Consider the following 21,594-nt stretch of genomic DNA (forward strand, 5'->3'; position numbering starts at 1 on the left):
GTCCTTATTGTTGCTCATCATTTACCACAACCATCTTCTCCCCCCCACCGAACCGTTCATCGTTGACGGACAGTCCGGCATTCGTTGATTTGCTCGTGTCCTGTCCTGCTTCGTCTCGTTCTTGCCAGCGCTGCCTGCCTGCCCCCATCTTCCCCCCCCTCTCTCTCCTACATCTACTCTGGCTTCCTGCGTTCCCTTGTTAACCTCCTTTCATTTCTCACTCCATCCCTCCCTATCTCCCCTGTCTTCCTCCTTCGTGCGTTGTCCCACCTTCGCTGTCTTCCATCTCTTCTCTCCACCGTCGGAAAAATTCCCAGTGTCTGTTTTACCGGTTCCCTGCTACTGTACGTGTTTCGGACGGCGCGGCACTTAAAATCCGCTGCCTGACTAGTCCTCGTGCTATTTTGGGATCACGCCTCCCAGCCCCGGAATTTCTCGCGCCAACAACAAGGGCGGTGACGGAGGCCTCGGATTAGCAGGGTCTGGTCCGGTCGCTATATTTCTATACCTTCGCAGGCACGTCGCATCTCGTCTGGAACCCTCATTTTCATCGCGCACTGCCCACTATGGTTACCACCGGCAAGTCGCACCCGGGTGTCGATCCCCTGCACCGGCTTCCACCCACCGCTGCCCCCCCTGAGACTATCGCAACCTCGCCGCCGTCGAAACGTGATTTGGCTTCCTGGTGGAGACAATTCAAGAGAAATACCAGAAAGGAGGAACCAAAAGGTATGTGTGGTGGTATACTAGGATCTTGGGTTGGGTTTGCTGCGCTGCGGGGAAGGTCGGCGGCGATGCGATCGTGGGGCGTCCGTGGGATCCCATCGCATCGACGCCAGTCGCCTTTTGCAGCATGCAGTTCCTTAGCTACTTGAATGTTGCGCTTGATGGACTCTACTTTCAACACATGCTAACGAAATGCAGAGAAACCCCAGGGTATATTCGGCATCCCCCTCAACGTCAGCATTAAGTACGCCAACGTCGCCATTTCCCTCACCAACGACAACGGCGAGAGCTTCATCTACGGATACGTCCCCATCGTGGTCGCAAAATGTGGAGTTTATCTAAAAGAGAAAGGTATATCGACCATGCTGGCCGTGCGATAAGATCGGTGCTAACGTATATCTCGCTAGCGACCGACGTTGAGGGCATCTTCCGTCTGAGTGGCTCTGCAAAGCGCATCAAAGATCTTCAGGAAATCTTCGACTCCCCCGAACGGTATGGAAAGGGCTTGGATTGGACTGGCTACACTGTGCATGATGCTGCGAACGTTCTTCGGCGCTATTTGAACCAGCTGCCCGAACCCATTGTCCCGCTCGACTTTTATGAACGGTTTCGCGAACCCCTACGCACGTATCAACGACAGGTCCAGGAACAAATTCAGAACAACGCCCCGCCCGCGGAAACGGAGGCCTTCGACCATGCTAAAGCGGTCGCGGCTTACCAGCAGTTGATCCGCGAGCTGCCCCCGTTGAACAAACAACTGTTGCTCTACATTCTCGACCTGCTGGCTGTCTTTGCGTCCAAGTCGGATCAGAATCGCATGACGTCGGCCAATCTGTCTGCCATCTTCCAACCAGGATTGTTGTCGCATCCGCAGCACGACATGTCTCCAGACGAATACAAGTTGAGTCAGGATGTCCTCATTTTTCTGATTGAGAACCAGGACCACTTTTTGTTTGGTATGAACGGCACCGCCGCCGATGAGCAGACGGTCAAGGAGGTCGAAGGAGGTCTGGCCCGCCGGCCCACCACTCATTCCAATGTTCGACGCTCGGTGTCGAGTGCCAGTGGCGGTGCGGAGAGCTTCCGAAAGTATGGAAGTTTGCGCCGGAATGTGTCTGTCTCATCGAAGAATTCGCGCAATTCCAATGCTGCAAGCCCTGCAACACCGACCTCATTGGGCGGTGTTGGGGTACATCGCAGCAATACTTTACCGTCCAAGATGACGCCCGTGATTCCTCCATCACGATATGGACGAGCGGTGGAGAACACAGGGGTCAACTCATCGGCACACACGTCTGCGCAACACTCGCGGGCGTCCAGCCGTGCGCCTGCGCCTGCTGAGGACACTCCTCGGCCTCCTAAACCTCAGCCCCAGCCTACTCAACCTCAGCCTGCTCCTCAACCACAGATTGCCCCTCAAACTCAGCCCCAAGCTCCCCAAAATCAGCCTGCTCCTCAGCCCCAAGTTGCTCCTCAGCCTCAGGCTCAGGTTCCTGAAGCCCCGGTTACACCCCGAACCCAGATTGCCGCCCAACCTCAACCTGAGTTGCCTCAGACCAATGTTCAGGTGAGCCCTGCACCTAACCAGGCTGCTCAGGGCACTCCGCCACCCACAAATGGTCAAGGCTCCATAACAGAGGTGGTAGAGCCAGGGACTGGGATTGTCTATGTCCACTCGTCCACACACGGGCCCGTACCAAAGAGTGCGCTTGAAAATGGGAATGAGGTTGGCGATACGGGGAAGCCTACGGCACACCCCAGTGTGGAGAAGCCAGCTGTTGTACAGCCGACTATCGAAAGGCCAGTTGTTCAGCAGCCCATCGCTCAAAAGCCCGCTCAGGCGCCCATTGCGGAGAGGCTGATGGCAGAAAGGCCTATCCCACACCCTGAACAGGGGAGTACAGAGAAGCTTGTCGGTGACAGGCCTATCCTGCGGGAAGGACTGCCACCCATAGCTGCTTCACCCCCGCCGGCGGTGGTGACGCCGACGCGGGAACGCAAGCTTTCGAGTCTGTTCTCCAAGTCACCACCACCAAGTGGTGAGCATAAAGAGCCGCGACAGCCGAACCGCTTGAAGAAGAAGCGAATCCCTGGCAGCGCGAGTGAAAGTGCGCAAAGCTCGTCTCAGTCGCTGCAGGCTGCGACATCTGATACTGGATTAGCAGCGATCCTGCATACTTCCCGACACGCGGAGGTCAACAATGATGCTGGAGGAGCGACGCCACGAGCTCCTAACACTAGGAGTTCTGATGATCTGAGCCCGCCACGAGAAGGCAGGCCGGAGAAGCAGCTGTTGCCGCACGAAGGTGGACAGCAGGCGGGCGACACATCGCTGCGGCCTTATGGCTCACGGACTCCATCGATGAACTCTCGATCATCGTTCACCGATTACTCAGATGCTGACCCTATTGATGATGCGGCGCGAGCGGAGCGCAAGGAGCATCGCCGCAGCTGGCGGTTCCCGCGCTCGTCCAAACGCAGCAACGAGCACATTGGCTTGGGACTTGCGTCGCCACCGCTCATGGCCACCACACCCGGTGCCGACCGAAGCACCAGCTCGATTGGCAGTTGGCATCACTCGAGCAGAAGCTCGCCCTCGGATCTGCAGCAATTTGCGAGCGATCCGTCCTATCAACCTCTGAGTCTCGACGCGGAAGTCAGCAACAACGGGGCCGCCAAGGACGCTTCTTTCGTTGAACCCGAGAAGCGCAGCCTGTTTGGCAAGTTCAAAGCCAAGGTTGCACAGGTGCGAGATGGTGTGAAGGAGTCCACCGAGCGGGATCGGACGCGAAGCCCTGTAAATTCGGAAGCCGACCTGTCTGTGTCGAGCCACACGCTGTCACCATCTGGCAAGGATAGTCTACGAAACCGACCTGCTCCGATCGACGTGACTAGCTATCCTAAAGAGGGGCAATTAAGTTCACCGGTCTCTCCGCTGCCGGGTTCAGGACTGCCTCCGGCGATTCCTGAAGAACCACGGACACCAGAGAGTCCTGTTGCGGTGCCTGGTTTAGAGCAGAAGCAGGAGCCTATGGCCGTGCCCGTGGCCTCTCCACCAGTAGAGACGGAGGGAACGGACGCTGGACCAGGACCTGCTGTACCGTCATAGATGAAGAATTCTGATTTTTTTCCTTTGTCAAGTGGTTTAGGATATGGAAATGGACGACATGATTCACGCACAGGTGGCTTGAGGCTGCCATGAGGATTGTCGTTGATGCACTTATGGGTCACGAATGATGTATGTATTGCTTGTGGGATGGCGTGCCATGTGTTTTAAATAGGTGTAGATTATGTATGGTACATGACACTATTGCAGAATAGTAGAGTTTTCCGACTTGTATGGCCTATCTTCAAAAGTAAACCTGTAACATCCCCTGACACCTCAGGCACTAACGACCCCAGACTAACCCATGCAAACAAACCAAACAAAACCAATCTTCCTCTTCCACTTCCGTCACCTCCGAAGCATCTCTTCGTTCCACAGCTCCTAATCAACCTCACCACCTCCCCAATTCCTTCTCCCCTCCCTCTCTTCCCCTCCTCAGGCCCATCGCCCCTCCATCAAAATGGCCTCTCCACCCCCCTCCCCCCTCACAACCAACAGCGCCGCCTCCGCGCCCCCGGACACCTCCAACAAACCCGCCGCACCCCCGGTGAACATCCTCCCAACCCAACTCGCAACCACCTACTCCTACATCCACCCAGCAGCGCTTCTCTCCGCCTTCGCCGCGCGATTCCCTGCGCTGGTCAATGACCCGGTCTCCGAAATGGCCCAGCAATTGCCCTTCCTCGCTCTCGCGCACGTCGCCTACGTGATGATCTGTCTTCCCGCCGCTGGCACCGACTCTGCCGCCACCGCAGCAGCTACACCAACATCCCCATCCACCCCTACTGCTGCTACCTCCAGCGCATCGTCCACAACCACGGCCACGACCACTGGATCAAGAACGAACGGAAACGTGATCCTCCGTCCCGGCCGCGTCGGCCGGCGCCGCACAAAGGACTCGTCCTCGTCCTCGTCGTCCACTGCATCGGCTATTCGTGGACGGGTTGTTGTACGTCCTTCCCCCCCCTCCCCCCACCTCTATATAAATTTCTCATCCTAACGAAATATTGACCAATGGAATGAATAGGCTTCATTACTGTCCTTAACTCTGACAACCCTCCTCGCCACCCCCGTCCTCAGCATCCTCCTCATTCTCTTCGGCGCGCCGTTCACGACTCACCATGCCCAGACGGTGCTCTGCGCGGCGCATATGGCTATTCTCTCGTCCTTGGCGCTGGTGTATGTTCATGGTGTCGATGGGAATGTTTGGAAGGAGGTGTGGGGGGCCAAAAGGCCTGGGGATGTTGTTTGGGGTGGGGCGTTGGGGACTTGTGTGGGTGCGTGGCTTGGGGCGGTGCCGGTGCCGCTGGATTGGTATGTTTCTTCCTTTCTTTTCCCGGAGGGGTGGTTTGGGGATGTATGTACTAATGGTGGATTGTGTAGGGATCGGCCGTGGCAGGCGTATCCGATTACGTTGTTGACCGGGGCGTATGTGGGTTTTGTGCTAGGTTCGGTGTTGGGGAGGTCGGTGTTGTTTGGGAAGAGGGTGAGGTTTGAGGAGGGGGAGGATGTTAAAAAGGTTGATTAGGGAGGTTGTTTATCATATTGCATGGTTTGGGTTGTGGGGGTAGATATCCAGGTGTTGTTGTTGCTTCGTGTATAGCTGTTTTAGTATATCTTAATTGATTTAATTGTTAATGTTCTTCTTAGTGGGTGTTTGTATATTTATGACTTTTTTTTCCTTCAATTGATCTATAAGTCTATTGCTGCAGCCCGGCAGCCAGTCCGTAGATGAAAGCAATTGGTATGTACAGTATCACTCATGCACGCAATCTTATGCAGGATATCATAACCACAAGCAGAACATTTTCAAAAAAAAAAAAAAAAAAAAAAAAAATAATAATAATAACCAATGAGGGTATGAAGCAGATATGGTCATAAGAGAGGAGAAGAGGGAGGGTGAGAAGGGGAATAGAAGAGTAAGAATAAATGTTGGCATCATATCATCCCGCCAACTTCGACGCGTCGCGCCGACGGCCACCGCGGATTATACAGGTCTCCCTTCGGAGGGAGCTCCGGACGCTCCTCGGAATCACTGTCCGGGGAGATCTTTTCCGTCGGCGGCCTCGAGTTGGTTGGAGACGGCCCCAGGGTCTGCCGCATGCGCATAATATCATGCGCGTCAATTGGGATGGGATAAATCGGACCCATGCCCATGGATTCGCGTGCCACGCGCGTGAGTTGCTCGACATCGCTCCGCAGACTGGACACCTGTTCCTCGAGATTGCGTCGCGCAGACTGCTCCCGGCGCAGCAACATCACGAGTGCGCTATACTGTTCGACGGAGATGGTATTGCATTCGTGCAGCGACGTGGAGGACGGGGCCTGCAATGTACGCGAGCGGTGGAGATGGTTCGGGCGCAGTGTGCTCGTGCTAGACGGGCGATCGGCGCCGCCGGGCGACTTGGCGCCCGGGGTTTCATCACTACCCGACGGCGACTGGGCCGACGATTGCTTGCGCTTGTGCCGTGTCGTCGGGGGTGACGGTTTCCTCTGTCCCGACGGCTCGGTCGGCGTTTCACTGCGCCCAGACTGTATGCGTGCGATCGCACATTCCAAGTCGATCAATTTTACCTCCAAGGTGGTCAGTCGCTGTTCCAGCGTCACATTCTCATCGTGTTGTAATGAGTTGACTAGCGTCCCCACCATTTGGGGCATGGGCTCCTCTGGTGCGTCTTCCTCGTCGTCCTCATCCGGCCCATCCAGGAAGGACGGCTCCGTGGTGGGTTTGGGGGCACTGGCGACCGTAGTCCGAGTTGGGGGTCGTTCCGATGCATCTGCCTCGGAGACCGCGCCAAAGGTAGTCGATCCGGCGTACGACTCCAGACTGCGGCGACGCCATTGAATGGGAGACATCAGGTGATCTTTGGCCATGCTGCGCAGGGCGGTCGCGCTGCGGGAGCGACGCTTGATCTGGCGCATCTCTCGGAGGCGGACCTCATCCGGATCACTGTTAGCATGCGGACTGTTGTCCCGTCTACTGGTCGGTCGGCCCGAATGCACGACCGCTTCCAGGGCACCGCGAGATTCGTCGTCCGAAAAGATCAAGCTCGGCAGCGTGGCCCGTCGGCGGCGGGGTTGCGGTTCGAGCTTGCGCAGGGCCTCTTCCCACGAGGTGACGGGCCCGTGTTCCTGTTGCAACGGACTGGTGGATTTGGCGTTCCACGAACCGGAGAGCGGCTGCGGCTTGTCAAGCGATTGATTCGATCGCGGACTGTGGTTGCCGAACCGACAATCAGCGGAATCGTCGTCCTCCTGCCCGCGGCTTTTGCGGGTGAAGATCTTCCGCATGACGGTCTTGAGGGTGCTGCCGGTACGACGATGTGTGCTGGGCCCGCGAGCAAGGGTGGTCGTTCCGGGGGTGTATGGCAGGGTAGCGACGGCGCGATTGGTGTTGCGGAGGTTAGTAGCGATCAGGGAGGATTCGGAAGCACGGGGTGGACGACGCGTGGAGACGACCATCTGTTTGGAACTCATGGGCGGTAATGCAGTATCAAAGCAAGCGTCTGCAGCTGCAGGGTCCGAAGTTGGAGAGTCAGCTATGCGACTGTGGGCGGAGTCACTTCGCGTGGTACTTGTACTGGCACCAGACATGTCGGAACTTGGGCTTTAGAGGGATAGACAACACATGAAACATGCACGCTGCAGACCGGTCCAATGGCATACAAAAGCGCAAGGGGGTGGGAAGACAGTCGAAGCGATCGGTAAGGACAGATACGAAGACAGGGACAAGGAACGATTGGATATACGCCAAGGCGCAGAGCCACCAGCTGAAAAGCGGAGGGGAATCTAAAGGAGTGAGGCTGCGGGCACCAGCATCAGCAGGGAATCCACATTGGAAGGATGGATGTCAGAGGGGGAAGCTGACCTTGGCAAAAGGGCTCAAATCATGATCGATAGGTTGGAAGAAGAAAATAGAATAGAGTGTCGGAAGGAATGAAGCCAAGGAGTCAGCAGGAGGGGGGGGGAGAGAGGAAGTAGTCGAGAGTGGGAAGAAGAAGGTGGCAGAATAAAATAAAAATAAAATGGAGTAATAATAGTAGGGAAAGTAAATCAGAGTTAATGGACGAGTTGGTAGAGAGAGACACTACAGAGTCATGAAATGGGGGGAGGGAAACCCAAGACTTTGGGGGCAATTGGAGACGAAGATTCACTAGTCCCCGACACGAGCAACAGGGAAGAGAGTCTCAGAAGATTCAGAAGAAGCGGGCGGGATCGGCGAGGATGGAGCAGAATACGGGAAATCGTCGAGCTTATCAAACACCAACAGGGAGGATCCAGGAAGAATATCCCGGGATTGGCGATGGAGAAGGAGTGGAAGTGAGTGAAGAAGAGAGAAGCAGAGAAGGTGAAGAGAGAGAGAGAGAGAGACAGAAGGGAGGAGAATAACAGAAGGAATGGATTATTCGCCCTGATAATAATATCGGGGGAGAATCACCAAAGTATAGAGTTGGACCCCAACCAGGAAGTAATCAATCAAATTGGCATTAGAGACGAAGGAATGGAAGGAAGCTGCAAGAGAAGAGGAAGAGAAGACCGGGGGGAAAGCAGAAGCAGCAGCAGCAGTAGCAGCAGCAGGCAGAGACGAAGGAAAGAGAACTAAAAGAGAGAAGCGCATAGCAAAAGTGGAGCTGAGCTGCTGGTGGATGGAGAAGAAGAAGAAGAAGAAGAAGCGGAGTGGAATTTCGAAACACTCGCGGCGTGTGTCAGGGGGTGTATTTTTAGTTCCAAAATATTTATTTTATCACCACTAAAAACTAACTAACTAGTTAACTAGTAAATATGATGATTCATTGCTGAGGAAAATTCCATTGTTCGAGTTAAAACTTTTTTACTATTTTACTATTTACTTGCTGAATATTCCCAAGGTATATTTTCATCCATTTTAAAAGAAAGGGTAAAATTCCATCCTACTACTAATTACTGCATACAGCATATGCAAGATTTAATTTAATTTCAACCTGTGCCGCGCCAACTCATCACTACCATCCATGCACACACACCCAGTGACTGACTCCCTCACACAACCGAATCTTTCCTCCCTCACTCCTTCGGCCCCATTCCCAACTCTTCCTTCCTCCACTCACTCACTCACTCACTCACTCACTGCTTCAACTCCTCTTTTCTTTTCTCTCATCATTGGACCACGATGGCAATCCCCCATGCTGAAACACGCCAAGTGGCCTCCCTCTCCCCTCTAACCCCCCATCCGCTCCCGTCCACAACCGATTAAGTTGGCCCATCAGACGCTCGGAACCGTTCGCTTTTCGCTGACGGGCCCTCCCTCCTTCTCCGTCCCCCTCGGTCGCGGTCGGACACAATCCTCATTCATTCATTCAGCGAATCACCAGTAGTATCTATTTGAGTATCTATCTATGCGGTGGACAGAAGCGAGGCTGACTGTCCCGCTCGTGGGATTCTAGATCCTGCACACTTCACTACGCCATGACGCATGATCTTCCTTTCCCCCCTCTTCTTTGGCGTCTCCAAGGGAGGGGTTCCCGGAATTCCATCGAGCAAGCCACATGGACAATCTAAGATTTCTCGCTAAGATATGGAATGTGGATGGTTGACGTGACAGGGAAATGCGCCCATGCCAACACTATTTACTCTCTGGGCAATTCTTTCATCGCGTGTCTGAATTGCCTCCAATGCTATCCCTTGCGCGTATGTTTTGTTTGAGTCGGTTGTTCTCCTGCAAGGGACCGTCTGCTGCAGACGTTGCACGACACTGCATCTAGATTGCAGGACCTCCCATCGGTGACACTCATGGCCCAAGCAACGTCCGAGGATACTTCGTAGCTAGTCTATCTAGGTATGATCACAACAGATCGCCAGCGTCCGGATACCGCAAATCAGCATGCTCCTCCAGGAATCCCATCCATCGCTTAAGGAACCCACTGCCCCTGTGGAGAACAGTCAACGTCAACGATTTGCCTACAAAGTAAATGCTGACTACGAGAGGGGCACTCACTTGCTAATCGTCTCCGAGTCACCGCAGATGCACAGATGCCGTTTCGGCCGCGTCATGGCCACTAATACTGTCAGTCCATGCACCCTCGCCACTTGGGAGGGATCTTACCGTTGAGACGACGCCGTTCCCCTAAGAATCCCACTTCGTGCTCGCTGTTACTGCGCACCAGACTCACCACCACCGCTTCCTTTTCACGCCCTTGGAACCCGTCGACGCTGCCCAGCTCAATGCTGGGGTATTTCTCCCGCAGCATCTGCGACAGCACGGCCAGCTGACCGTTGTATGGCGTAATCACCGCAATGTCTTCGGGGTGTATCCCTGCGTCCACCAGCGCATCGACGTGCCGGCTCACCACTAGAGCCTCCATGTCGTTGCTCTTACTATCGCCCAAGTGGGCCTTCTTACCCAGATCCGCATCCTCGGTCTTTTCAGGGAAATCACCACCTTGCGTATCCCAGAACACCAGCGGCTCTTTGGTGTCATCGGTCTCCTCCACTTCGTAGGGTAGGTCCTTTAACAGTCGAGCCTTGACAGAGTCTGCAGCCATCAATTTCGAGTCATACAACTCGTCCGACGGAAATTGCATTATCTTCTCGTGCATCCGGTACTGCGTCGTGAGCATCCGTTTGATCCCCGGGCCGTGCATCGACAGCAGTCGGTCGAAGAGAGTCGTCTCCAGCGAGACATTGTCTAGCAACTCTCCGTTTTCTTTCTTGTCCTCCTCTTTGGCCTTCATCTTCTTAACATCATCTTTGGTCGACTTGACGGTCGGCGGCAGCTGCAAGTGATCACCAGCCAGAACCACCTTGGATGCCGACAACAGCGGGATCCAGCATTGCGCCTCCAGTGCCTGACTCGCCTCATCGATGATGACCACATCGAACTTTTGGTTCTTCAGCTGATGACCCCCGGCTCCATGAAGCGTCGCCAAAACCACGCTGCTCTCGCGGACCAGGTTCTCCACGCACTTGTTCTCGCGCTCGCGGAACTCGCGCCGCAGTTCTCGCAGATCATCGTAGATGGCCCGTCGCTCCCGCGCTGACCTGGTCTTTCGAATACTCGCCTGCTTCTGGTCGATCTCCTTGCGGACGTCGCGAACAATCGCCGCCGCCTCCGACGTATGCGTCAGCACTTCCAGCGAATGATCCAGGACGGACGGGAGCAACCGCGCCGGATGTCCTATGCGCACCACGGGCACCTTCTTCGGCGCCAGTCTCTCCACGATATTGTCGACGGAGATGTTCGACGGGCCGCAGACCAGCACCCGCTGCTTGCGCTGCACCATCTGCACGATCAGCTCGATCAGCGTGTGCGTCTTGCCGGTCCCGGGCGGGCCATGAATGAGGGCAATCTCGCGCGCCGCCAGAGCAAACCGAATGGCCTCCTTCTGGGAGTCATTCAGCGTAGGATCTGTAAACTCCAGAGGCCCGATAGAATCGTAGTCTGGCAACATAGGCGAGGTCTGACCAAAGGCCACGCGCATGAAATGAGTATGCTCGGAGTCGGTCATTTTGACCATTTTCTCCATAGTCTGGTTCATCCTATACCATCAATAAGTATAGCTTTTCATAGAATCAATCAGTAGAGACATACCGTCTATACGTAACATCATTGGCAAGTTTGATCCTATACGCTATTAGCACCCCACTCATCACTCTGATACCAGCATAACCAAAAGAAAGAAAGAAAGTAGCAAGACGACGAAAACTCACATCCAAACCTTCCTCCCCCACAACTCCTCCACCCCATCCTCATCCTTACTCCCTTTACCAGAATCCTTCCCCCCAAACGCAACCCAAACCGCACTCTCCCCAACCCTCGTCACAACCCCTTCCACCCCTCCTCCTTTCCCATCTTTCCCATCTTTCCCCTTCTTCCCTCCACCACCACCACCCCCAGAACCAGAACCAGAACTAGAACTAATCTCAATTAATTTAACCACATCCCCAACCCTAACCCCATGCGCACCTAACCTCAACTTCCCATCCCCACCACCAGAACCAGATTTAGAATTAGTAGAACTAGTAGAAGAAGTATTGGTGACAGCCGCATCCGCCACAAACTCCCCCACCACCCTCCCCCCCAGCCCCGTCCTACATTGCGACAGGACAATACCTGTCAGGGCGTGGCCTGTCGCTTGGAGTGTGCGCCGGGTGGATGGCGACGCGGTGGTGATGGCGCTGCTGGTGAAGAGGTTGTTGGAGGTGATTTCGGCGGTTTGTTCCGCGCGGAGGAGGGTGAGTTGTGTGGTTGCGAAGGTGGGGGGATGGATTGGAAGGGACATTTTGTGTATCATCTAATGGGTTATGTATGTGTATGTTTGTAAGTGTGTAAGTGTGTAAGTGTGTAAGTATGTGTGTGTGTAGGGGTAGGGGTAGGGGTAAGATTGGGATTGGGATTGGGGGCAATATAATTGTATATAGTTGGAGAATGTTGATAGCGCGGGGGAAAATATTCATCATCTTAGTTGTGTTGTGACTTTGTGAGGGGTGACTTCATTGCGGGTGCGGTGCGGTGCGGTGCTTTGCTTAGTCATATCTATATATCTAGTTGTGTCTCACTGCATGCATGCATGCATGCAGCATGATAACGAACCAACCCTAGCTACTAGCTACTTCTAAGTGTATGGACACGACCGTATCTATATCACTGGTGAAGGAGGGTGAAGATACGAGGCAGTATCGTATCATGCGTATGCTGCAGTTAATCTGCTATGGCCCTGTTTGGTGTCGATTAGTTATTATCTTCAGAAGAACAACACGGCGGGATCTCTTCTTTCTCTTTTCATTCTATCTCTACTCTTCTCTCTCTCTTTTATTTTCTGGGTGCTCAGTTTTGGTGTTTACTTTTTGCTGGTTGCTGGTTACTGTTTATTTACGTGCATCACTCTACTATTTGTCTATCTACTAGTAGGGATGATGAAGAGACAGACTATCTATCGGCATATTATTCTTGATAACTAGGTCACGTCGTTGGTGATGGATATCATGCATGTGGCAGGCAGACACGTCAACACTTGGCTATCTCAGGTTGATCTTGACACTGACTCTCTGGATGAACGGCAGGCTGAGCCTGAATCATCTTGATGAAGACAGACTCAACCATCCATATTTTAAGGAGGCAATACCATGAGGTAAGTGTTCGTGTTCTGTGAAAGGGAAACACAAGAGAAGAGAAAAAGTAGAGAAGAAAATAAATAAAAACACCACAGGCATCTATCGGCATCAGGATCATAATCATGAGAGGTAAGTGTTTGTGTTCTGTGAAGAAAGACACATGAGAAAAGAAAAAGAAAGAAAAAGAAATAACAGCAGGATAAGCATCTACCACCTGCATGAGCATCGCTATCTGAATGGAGACGAGTTTTCGTGCTTTAACAAAGAAAAGACACAGGAGAAGAAAAAGTGGAGAAAAGAAAAGAAAAGCACACCACGCATCTATGTGCATCAACTCGCTATCTGCAACAACCATCAATCATCAACCATCACAACCATGAAGATATGTGTTCCCTGTTCTGCCAGAGACGAGAAAGAACTAAGACCCGATAGGCATCGCGGCATCTCAAGGAGCCCATCGCCCCATGACAGCCATCACGGCCTGTCTCTCGAACCCGCGGTCATCTCGCAGATACACCCGGTACCCTCGCAGCCCTCTCATGTCGGTAAACGCCATAAGCAGCCGGCGCAAATATCTCTTGCGGTTGTCCATCGTGTACATTGACGTGGCCCGGCCCTGATCATGGATCTTCAGGGTTAGGCGCGCTAGATCAAAGTGCTCCCGGATGAAACGGCGCAGAACTGCCCAGTGCCGCAAATTCGCGTCCGCGGAACGGGCTCCCGTCTGCGGGGTGGCCCGAAAGCACAAGGGAAAGTGAAATGTCAAATTCTGTACCAGAATCGTTGATTCCGTGGGAATGCCACTCAGAAAGCCCATGGTGTAGGTCGGATCCTCCTCCACGAACATAAACTTGTTGCGGCCCCAGAAGACCTGACGAGCGAGCTCATGGAACTCCCGACTAACCAGGAAATAGCGCAATGGCGAGGCGAAGCAGGTGCAGCCCGTCGAAAATACCGTCTCGGTCTTATCACAGAAGCAAATGCCTCCAACCGGCGAGCAGGTGCCACAGCAGGACTTGAAGCGCAGACGGTCGCGGTAATCCAAGACGATAAGGCCCGGGACAGGATCGGCCATGCACGGATCGGAACGACAGATGAGCAGGTGCCCGAGCACCATCAGCTGCAGTTCCCGGGGCAGATACATGAACGGAAACGGCGGGACATCAAGATTGTCCGTCAGGCGGCGCGCCGTGCGCTTCATCACAGGCAGGAAACTATAGATCTTATCCTGATCATTGCTGAAATAGAAGGCACACTTGAACAGGCTGGGAAACGGATCCATATCACGCATCACCCGGACAACTACTTCCTGCTCATAGGCTTTGCATTTGAGGCTGAAGTATCTGAGATTCGGCATGTCGATTGCCGCGAGCTTGCAGAACTCCGCCCACCACGTCAACAATGTTTGGTGGGAACCACCCGCCAGCTTGAGCGTTCGGTTATCCTTATGACCGAGATCCACATGCAAGTACCGAATATGTTCCATGCCCCATTGCAATGATGCTTCAAAGTTTTTATAGTCTGCCCGGCCGCGCAGAAACATGCTGAAGCGATTACGGGAGAAGAAATAGGCACCGGCCTCCCGGCGCAGGGTGTGACATGACAGGAACAGCTGTGTCGGCAGCTTTGGATGGTAGCAGCGGCTGAGCGGAAGCCAAGGGCTGCGATGCGCTCGCAATTCGGTTCTATGACAATAAGGCGGGTCTCGCTTCATGCGGTCCCGCTCCAGGGTGAAGTCGATGATACAAGAACGACGCAGAGCAGCGAAGTCGAAGATTCTATTTCTGATAGTTTCTGGCAAATCGAACAGTGTAGGGCCCTTCTTTGTGACCTCCATCCTGACAATTTTAGAACCAGACCTTCGGCAAGTCCCAGGTGGCGGTATGGTCGATTGAACGGTATCGAAAGCGAGAATCCAACTGTCGTCCTCGATGACACTAAATTCCATCCAACCTGCACATAATCAGACCAAGTTAGTAAGGTTCACTGTGTCACACAATTAACCTGATGGATGAGCTTACGCTTAAAAGCGCAAGTGAGAGCTTAACTCGAGCCGAGCTAGCTGTTAAGCACAGTGATGAAAGTCTCGACAACGTTATCGAAGATCAACAGAATACAACTTGATGATTTGACGGGAAAAGATGTCTGGTTAACACAGGTAAACACACGGTCAACAGAGGAAGAAGGCTGGTCTGGCAGAACAGAGTGGTTGTGTTTCCCCACCAAACAATTGGAACAAAACATTAAGAGTGACTGACGAGTTGCCTGGGGCATTCAATCCCATGACTTGGTTTCAACTTCTACTCCTGCTCGACCTTCACCTTTGGCCCCTCCTGCTTCACAGCGTCTCGCTTTGGTGTTACTAGACCCCTGATTTCGCTCTTACAGAGCTTGGTTCCTGCAAGATCGCATTCGCCACATCTCCGAGCTACAGGTAAGCAGACCGTCTGTCCTAAGCCGACCAGCAGTTTGTTAATTTCGTGCCATTTGTCTTTCGGTAGCCACGATTCCAGCGCCATGCGAGTTTCCTCCGGATTCTTTGTCTTGTGCCAGCCCCAGAGATTGGTAATGCGATGAACGTGAACATCAACGCCAATGCCTTCGTGCTTGCCCCACGCCGCGCTCATACACAGAAACGCCATCTTCGGACCGACGCCAGGGAGCTTCATCAGTTCAGTCGCAGTCGACGGAATATCGGAATCGTATTGATCGCGAAGGATAATGGCTGCAGCCTTGATATACTTGGTTTTGTTGTTGTGAAAGCCCACCTTGGCAATGAGCTCGTTGAGTCGCTCAGGAGTGACGGCTAGGATGTTCTCCAGATTTAGAGTGCTGTCCTTGACCTGGTCTGTGGGCTTCCAGTAATACTCTTCAGGCTCTTTCTTCACAATGCTCGTCGACTGGTCTCCAAGCTCCGTGTGCAACCGCTGCATGGCCACCGCCGTGACTGTGTCCTTGGTTTGAGACGACAGCATGAGTGCGACGAGAGTCTGGAACCGGCGGTCGCGCGGAGAGGACGCACGCCAGTAGAGTTCGGCGCAGCCCATGGTGTCAACGGGTGCAGTGGGATTTGCCTCTCGCATCTTCTTGACCATGTCATACATAGTCTCCCAGTTGGAGGGGGGCTGCATGGAGTAGGCGCCATTCTCGGTTTTGATCTTGCGAGCGGGCGTCCGTCGTGCTTTTGACGGCTTCTCAAGTGATTCTTTCTTGACAGGTGCTTCTTCGACAGAAGTCTCTGCTTTGACAAGAGTCGCTTCTTTAATTGGAGTCTCTGTCTTGACAGCTCTCCGGCTAGAGCGCGCATTCGCCCTGGTAGACGTGGCGCTCAACGCACTCTTGCGACGCTTGGCCGGCGGCTCCATGATATCCTCAATATCAACCGTCGGCACAGACGAGAGCGAGGAAGTATCATCATCACTGACAGATACATCCGGGGCAGTAGCACCCCCAAAAGCAAAACCCTGAAGGCGACTAGCAGCCTGAGCCGAACTGCGAGTTGTTCGTCGAGCAGGAGGCGACAAAGCCTGCAGCACCTTGGCAGTTTCTTTAGATGCCCGGGAAGTGCGCATGTTGTACTAGCTCTATCTTAAAACATGTACTCGGTGCCGTATAAACAATTCTTCACATGAAATCAAACCATGTAAGTAAATCCGAGATCGACTGAAATTAGGCTCAACAAGGGGCGAGCGACTCAGTGACGGCGGATTACACATGGGGGTTCGGAAGCCGAGACCGACCGGAAAGCCAATCAACCGGCGGGTAGTCAAGACCCACGGCTGGCAGTTCTGGCTTCTGAGCCTCGGCGCGACACGAGCAAGCACCGCACCGCACCCGCACCAGCCACCGCGACATCCACCTTATCTGCTGCTTGCTTGCTTCCTATCTCCATTCATCCAACCAACTATCAATCACTCCCTATCAATTCACCCCTCCTCCACATACCAACCTACACAAATTTCCCCCAACGGGAAAATAAAAAATAAGGAACAGAAAGATGGCCTCCTCACAAACAACGCACCGCCTCCTCCGCGAACTAAAAGACTACACGAACTCTCCCAACGAAGCCCTCCTGCACCTCGGTCCCGTCGACGAAGACGACCTCCTCCACTGGGAAGCAGTATTAAAAGGTGTTCCGGGGACGCCTTACGAGAGTACTTATACCTATCCCATCCCCATCCCCACATTCCTCTATACCCTACAACAACAACAACCCACTAACATCATTGAAAATGAAATAATAGATGGCCTCTGGACCCTTTCCATCCAAATCCCCCCAACCTACCCCCTCACCCCGCCGAAAATCACCTTCAAGACGAAAATCAGCCATCCGAATATCAGCTTCACCACGGGCGAGATCTGTCTGACGTTGTTGACCACGGAGCATTGGAGTCCTGTGTATACCTTGAGTAGTACGTTGAGTGCGATCCATCAGTTGCTTACTGATCCGAGACCGGATTCGCCGCTTAATGTGGATGTGGCGGCGTTGTTGAGGGATGGGGATGTGGCTGCTTGGGAGAGTTTGGTGAGGTTTTGGACGGAGGAGGAGAGGGCTACTCTATGATTATTGCGGAACGCGGTAGCGCGGAGTGATTGGGGTGTGAAGGGTGGGATATAGGGTGGGGGGACATATATATATTTTTGGGTGGAGGTTATGGTTCTGGTGGGGATTATGTGTTGATAAATGTAGTTAAATACCCAGGAGTACGATGTGATACGATTATTCAAGTTCAGTTCAGTTTCAATTGTTGCAGTTGGTTGGTTGTAAATACACCAGTCGCAGTGACAATTATAATATGCACACGCTGGAAACATAGTATGTATGTATGTATGTAGTTGCAAACTGGGACAGGATCATAAAGAGAGACATGTCATCATAAAAAAACAAATTTCCTTTTCAACACCAATGTAAACTGTAAATTGCAACCCATTTATGCAGCGCTTTCAAGGAGAGACTGGTATTTGGACGCCGGAGAAATATGCACATGCTAGCTTGTTTGCTTGCTCAAGGATCGTGAGGTATCATAGAACATTTTCGAAATGTGAGAATAGAATTGAACGCCGAATATGCACTTGAATGGTAGAATATTGTTGTCACAGGCTGAGAGAGGCTACAACGCCATGGCCACCACGGCAGCTCCTCCCATCATGAGAGCGAACTCGCGCGCGAATCCATTGGCAGAGGCAGCAGAGTCGGTCTGCAGTCCTGGGGATGCCTTGGTGCCGGTGGCCACCTCGCGAGCGGTCTCCGTGGGGTGCACGACTGTCACGGCTGTCACGGTGCTCTGCTGGCCGTCGGGCAGAGTGGTGGTGATCTTGTAGGTGGAGGTGTAGGGGGTGGTGGGCTGGCTGGTCGTGCTGGTCGTGCTAGTTGTGCTGGTCGTGCTGGTCGTGCTAGTCGTATCCTGCGACGTGGAGCTCGTGGTGTGCATGGTGGTCGACCTTGCGGTGGATGAGGTCGAGCTGGAAGTGGAAGTGGACGAGGTCGACGAGGTGGTGGTGGCAGGCACGCTGGTGGTAGAAGATGCTGTCCGAGTGTGAGAGGAGGACGAAGAAGAAGATGTGGATGAAGAGGTAGAGGCAGAGGTAGTAGAAGAGGAGGTGGATGAAGAAGAAGAAGAAGAAGAAGAAGAGGAAGAAAAGGACGCAGTGGACGAAGTCGATGAAGTCGAAGAGGTCGACGTCGACGACGAAGAAGAAGAGGAGGAGGTGGAGGAGGTGGTGACAGGAGACGTGGACGAGGAGCTAGACTCACTGCTACTAGAGCTCGACTCACTGCTGCTAGAGCTGGATTCACTGCTGCTAGAGCTAGATGTAGTCTGCACGGCGGTTGTATGCGCGGTGGTGGCGGCGGCGGTCGTGGCAGCGGAGGTGGGTTCGGCCGAGGTCGAGTCAGCGCTGCTGGCAGAAGTCTCCGCTTGAGTGGTGGCCGCAGCAGTCGCCGAAGTCGCGGCAGGTTCCGTCGCCTGGCTGGTTTCTGCAGCGCTCGTCGAATTGCTCACACCCTGTCGCTTGGCGAGGTTGGCCCGGCTGGACAGTGCAGCATCCTCCTCCGCAGTCTGGGCATCGTTTACGGAATGAAGAACTCCGTGACGGAACTTTTCATACAGATGCAGGGCCTTGTCCTCGAAGCTACTGAGATAGCCGTGGGAAGTCGAGTCGACCACCGAGTTGGCGGCATCAGACTGATCGGCAGTTGGGGCCGCGATAGCAGCGCAGGCGATCAACGACAGCAACAGAAAATGAAGCAAGCGAGTGAGGAACGCCATGGCGCTTGATCGATGTGATTGAGTTGGATGATAAGATTCAGGGGAAGAAGAGGGTAATCCGACGATGGATGACACGGAGTTGACTATAGTTCGATCCGACGCCGAATTGGGAAACGGGAGACTGAGTCGAGACGATGGCAGCGAAAGAGGAATAGGAAGATGAACGATGGCGGGTTGGCAGATAATAAAGCTGGGCGCTAGCGAGAGGAAGGCTGTGAGGTGTCTCACCCAGAGTCTTCAGATGACACAGTGAATTGGGTTAAAGACAAGCCACACCGGAAGGATGGGAAAGAAGACAAAGAGTTGGTTGCCTGGCAGTGGATGGACTGATAAATACTAGTCAATGGGGACAAATGACTGGGCAGAAAAAACAAGGCAGGCCTGGTTCGGCTTGGCAGGTCCGAAGTGGAGCTTCGAGAAAATCCAGTCGGTCGAGATGGACAGGAATAGATTCGGAGATACGTTAGTTAACGATGCTACTAGTTTAGTCCTTCTAAAGGACAGAGTATTCCTAGCACACATTGTGGCACTGCACTGCCCTTTCTACCACCACTCGGTACTAGTACGACTCGACTACTTTTTAGTATACTGCGATACTCACTATTTGCAGGTACGGATAACCGGAGTTTGGATTGTCTTGGATGAATGGCCCTGAACCTTGGGGACCACTTCTTTGGTTCATCCCAGATGGGGAGGGCAGCAAGCGACGGAGGTCCCAACTAAGGTGTTGTCAACGTCAGCATCAGAGTCCAGCCATTGCGCCAATAATCCCTTGTAGAATAGCGCTGGATGAATGCGGTACTTCAATTGTCTAGGCTTTTAGGGTCTGCAGTCGACACATACTTGATAGATAATAAATAGATAGATAACTAAGTATTGAAAAGTGAAGGGAGTGAGGGGTATCTTCCCTACCCGCGACCGGAAATGTCAATTCGCCGGTCAACCTGTCTCAAATGTTTCACATTTTTTTATTCCCCAAGAGAATTCTACAAAGTAAAAACCAAAAAAATGGCGGGAACGTCCCGACTGAAAACCCCCCCGAATAAGGAAGGCAATCTGAATCAATGACGACACCATGAAATCAGTGACTTTCTTCTTTTCTTTCCTACTTTACTCTTTTTTGGTGAAAAGAAATTGTGATAGGCGCGACTACTGTGAGTTTATAATGGGAGCACATGGAACTTACCGATGACCTATCTATAGCTTGATCGGAGAGTTAATTACTATGCAGTTAGGTAGTTACCCAGTGCGACTACATGGTCTGTTCCTCCCTCCGTCACTGTGACTATTGGCAACCATTGATCGAGTGGACTCTCCCTTTTGTCAGGGGAAGATAATTCAATCCTACGGTTCCTGGATTGAATTCCCTTGCCTCAACCTCTAACAAACCACTAAATAATTCCCCCCTTCACCAAGACTACCCCTCATCCCTCATTACCGATCGCAGACACTTCCACCATCGGTATGTAAATCCCCTCCCGTCTACCCTGTCAAAACCATCATTCCGGACTCCCGAGCAGAAAAAAAAACTAGCAAGAAACCTCTCCGCATCCGGTCAAGTGTCGGCGAGGGGGGCTTAGCTCCGATTAGGTCCAACGCTAAACTACACAGAGCCTAGTGTCCACCGGATCGGGGATCTGCTAGGCTATTCTTGGCTCTTTAGCTGAAGTGGTGCCACTATTACGACATTTTATTGGCTCACAGCTTGGGAATGAGGCTTGCACTAGTCTGTCCCTGGATTAGTGCTCTTGATCCTGGTAGCTCATCTTGCTTCTTTCCTTCAGGCAGCGTTTAGGTAGATGAATGGGTGGGTGGCTTTGCCTCGTTGTTCCATGGGTGGCCTCATACAAATCTTATATTGAGGATGGATGAAAAGCACTGATAGTTGAATACGAGTGGGAGTCGCTCCAACGCAGTCAGCCATGGCTTATAACAATCCCGTATCTATACGACGTGGCATCAGCACTGTGTTAACTACTATTAGGGTGGATATCTATTGGCTACTATATTTATCCACGCCTTGCAGCCGGCAGCAGCAGCAACACAGCGGACAGCCAAATATATCTTCCGGTCGGGTTAGACTGTCTCACTTTTACAGCTGGATTAGCAAATCGTACTCTACATGAACCGTGTCACATGTGATAGTCTAGTCTAGATTTGCTGGATAGTATGTCGCCGCTCTTACTGCACCACCTATATTCCAATATTGACGGGACATATTATCTTATACTTTCTACATCTTCTATACCTCAGCGTCTAATTTTTCAAGAACTACCCTGCAACCCGAAAAGCTTATTCCCCCAGTGCAAACCAGAAATGTATCCGGGGGTACCGTCTTCCCGCATGAATCCACTCACTCACCGCATCAGACAATGACAGCGGCCATGGGCGTTTCAGAATCGC

At 52.9% G+C, this 21,594-nt stretch overlaps 7 protein-coding genes across 7 annotated transcripts; 3 read left to right on the plus strand and 4 right to left on the minus strand.

The window, feature by feature from the left end:
- Positions 1–566: 566 nt before the first annotated feature.
- BO83DRAFT_312955 (putative Rho GTPase activator (Sac7)) lies at positions 567–3,835 on the plus strand (the record flags this gene model as incomplete). The annotated part of the gene is made up of 3 exons (XM_025527540.1): positions 567–729; positions 925–1,077; positions 1,134–3,835. 3 exons carry the CDS (start codon positions 567–569, stop codon positions 3,833–3,835), a joined length of 3,018 nt encoding a protein of 1,005 aa, XP_025388309.1.
- Positions 3,836–4,292: 457 nt separating this feature from the next.
- On the plus strand, positions 4,293–5,438 carry BO83DRAFT_408308 (PIG-F family protein; the record flags this gene model as incomplete). Its single annotated transcript, XM_025534030.1, has 3 exons — positions 4,293–4,781; positions 4,860–5,146; positions 5,216–5,438. The coding sequence occupies 3 exons, from the start codon at positions 4,293–4,295 to the stop codon at positions 5,358–5,360; spliced, it is 921 nt and encodes a 306-aa protein (XP_025388310.1). The 3' UTR covers positions 5,361–5,438.
- A 230-nt stretch (positions 5,439–5,668) lies between these two features.
- BO83DRAFT_35051 (uncharacterized protein) lies at positions 5,669–7,680 on the minus strand. Its single transcript, XM_025528909.1, has one exon. It carries the CDS (start codon positions 7,424–7,426, stop codon positions 5,771–5,773), a length of 1,656 nt encoding a protein of 551 aa, XP_025388311.1. The 5' UTR covers positions 7,427–7,680; the 3' UTR covers positions 5,669–5,770.
- Positions 7,681–9,225: 1,545 nt separating this feature from the next.
- On the minus strand, positions 9,226–12,259 carry BO83DRAFT_445476 (putative DNA helicase). The gene is made up of 5 exons (XM_025536553.1): positions 11,519–12,259; positions 11,400–11,402; positions 9,915–11,347; positions 9,807–9,867; positions 9,226–9,738 (listed from the first exon to the last, which is right to left on the minus strand). Exons 1-5 carry the CDS (start codon positions 12,100–12,102, stop codon positions 9,654–9,656), a joined length of 2,166 nt encoding a protein of 721 aa, XP_025388312.1. The 5' UTR covers positions 12,103–12,259; the 3' UTR covers positions 9,226–9,653.
- Positions 12,260–13,367: 1,108 nt separating this feature from the next.
- BO83DRAFT_408311 (endonuclease III domain-containing protein) lies at positions 13,368–16,494 on the minus strand (the record flags this gene model as incomplete). Its single annotated transcript, XM_025534031.1, has 2 exons — positions 13,368–14,841; positions 15,227–16,494. 2 exons carry the CDS (start codon positions 16,492–16,494, stop codon positions 13,368–13,370), a joined length of 2,742 nt encoding a protein of 913 aa, XP_025388313.1.
- Positions 16,495–16,755: 261 nt separating this feature from the next.
- On the plus strand, positions 16,756–17,573 carry pex4 (putative ubiquitin conjugating enzyme (UbcJ)). The gene is made up of 2 exons (XM_025531280.1): positions 16,756–17,076; positions 17,167–17,573. The coding sequence occupies exons 1-2, from the start codon at positions 16,920–16,922 to the stop codon at positions 17,484–17,486; spliced, it is 477 nt and encodes a 158-aa protein (XP_025388314.1). The 5' UTR covers positions 16,756–16,919; the 3' UTR covers positions 17,487–17,573.
- Positions 17,574–17,726: 153 nt separating this feature from the next.
- BO83DRAFT_378543 (putative GPI anchored cell wall protein (Dan4)) lies at positions 17,727–19,486 on the minus strand. Its single transcript, XM_025531281.1, has one exon. The coding sequence runs from the start codon at positions 19,189–19,191 to the stop codon at positions 18,034–18,036; it is 1,158 nt and encodes a 385-aa protein (XP_025388315.1). The 5' UTR covers positions 19,192–19,486; the 3' UTR covers positions 17,727–18,033.
- Positions 19,487–21,594: the final 2,108 nt, after the last annotated feature.

The sequence above is a fragment of the Aspergillus eucalypticola genome (assembly GCF_003184535.1).
Source record: "Aspergillus eucalypticola CBS 122712 chromosome Unknown BO83scaffold_12, whole genome shotgun sequence".
In the NCBI taxonomy this organism is placed as follows: domain Eukaryota; kingdom Fungi; phylum Ascomycota; class Eurotiomycetes; order Eurotiales; family Aspergillaceae; genus Aspergillus; species Aspergillus eucalypticola.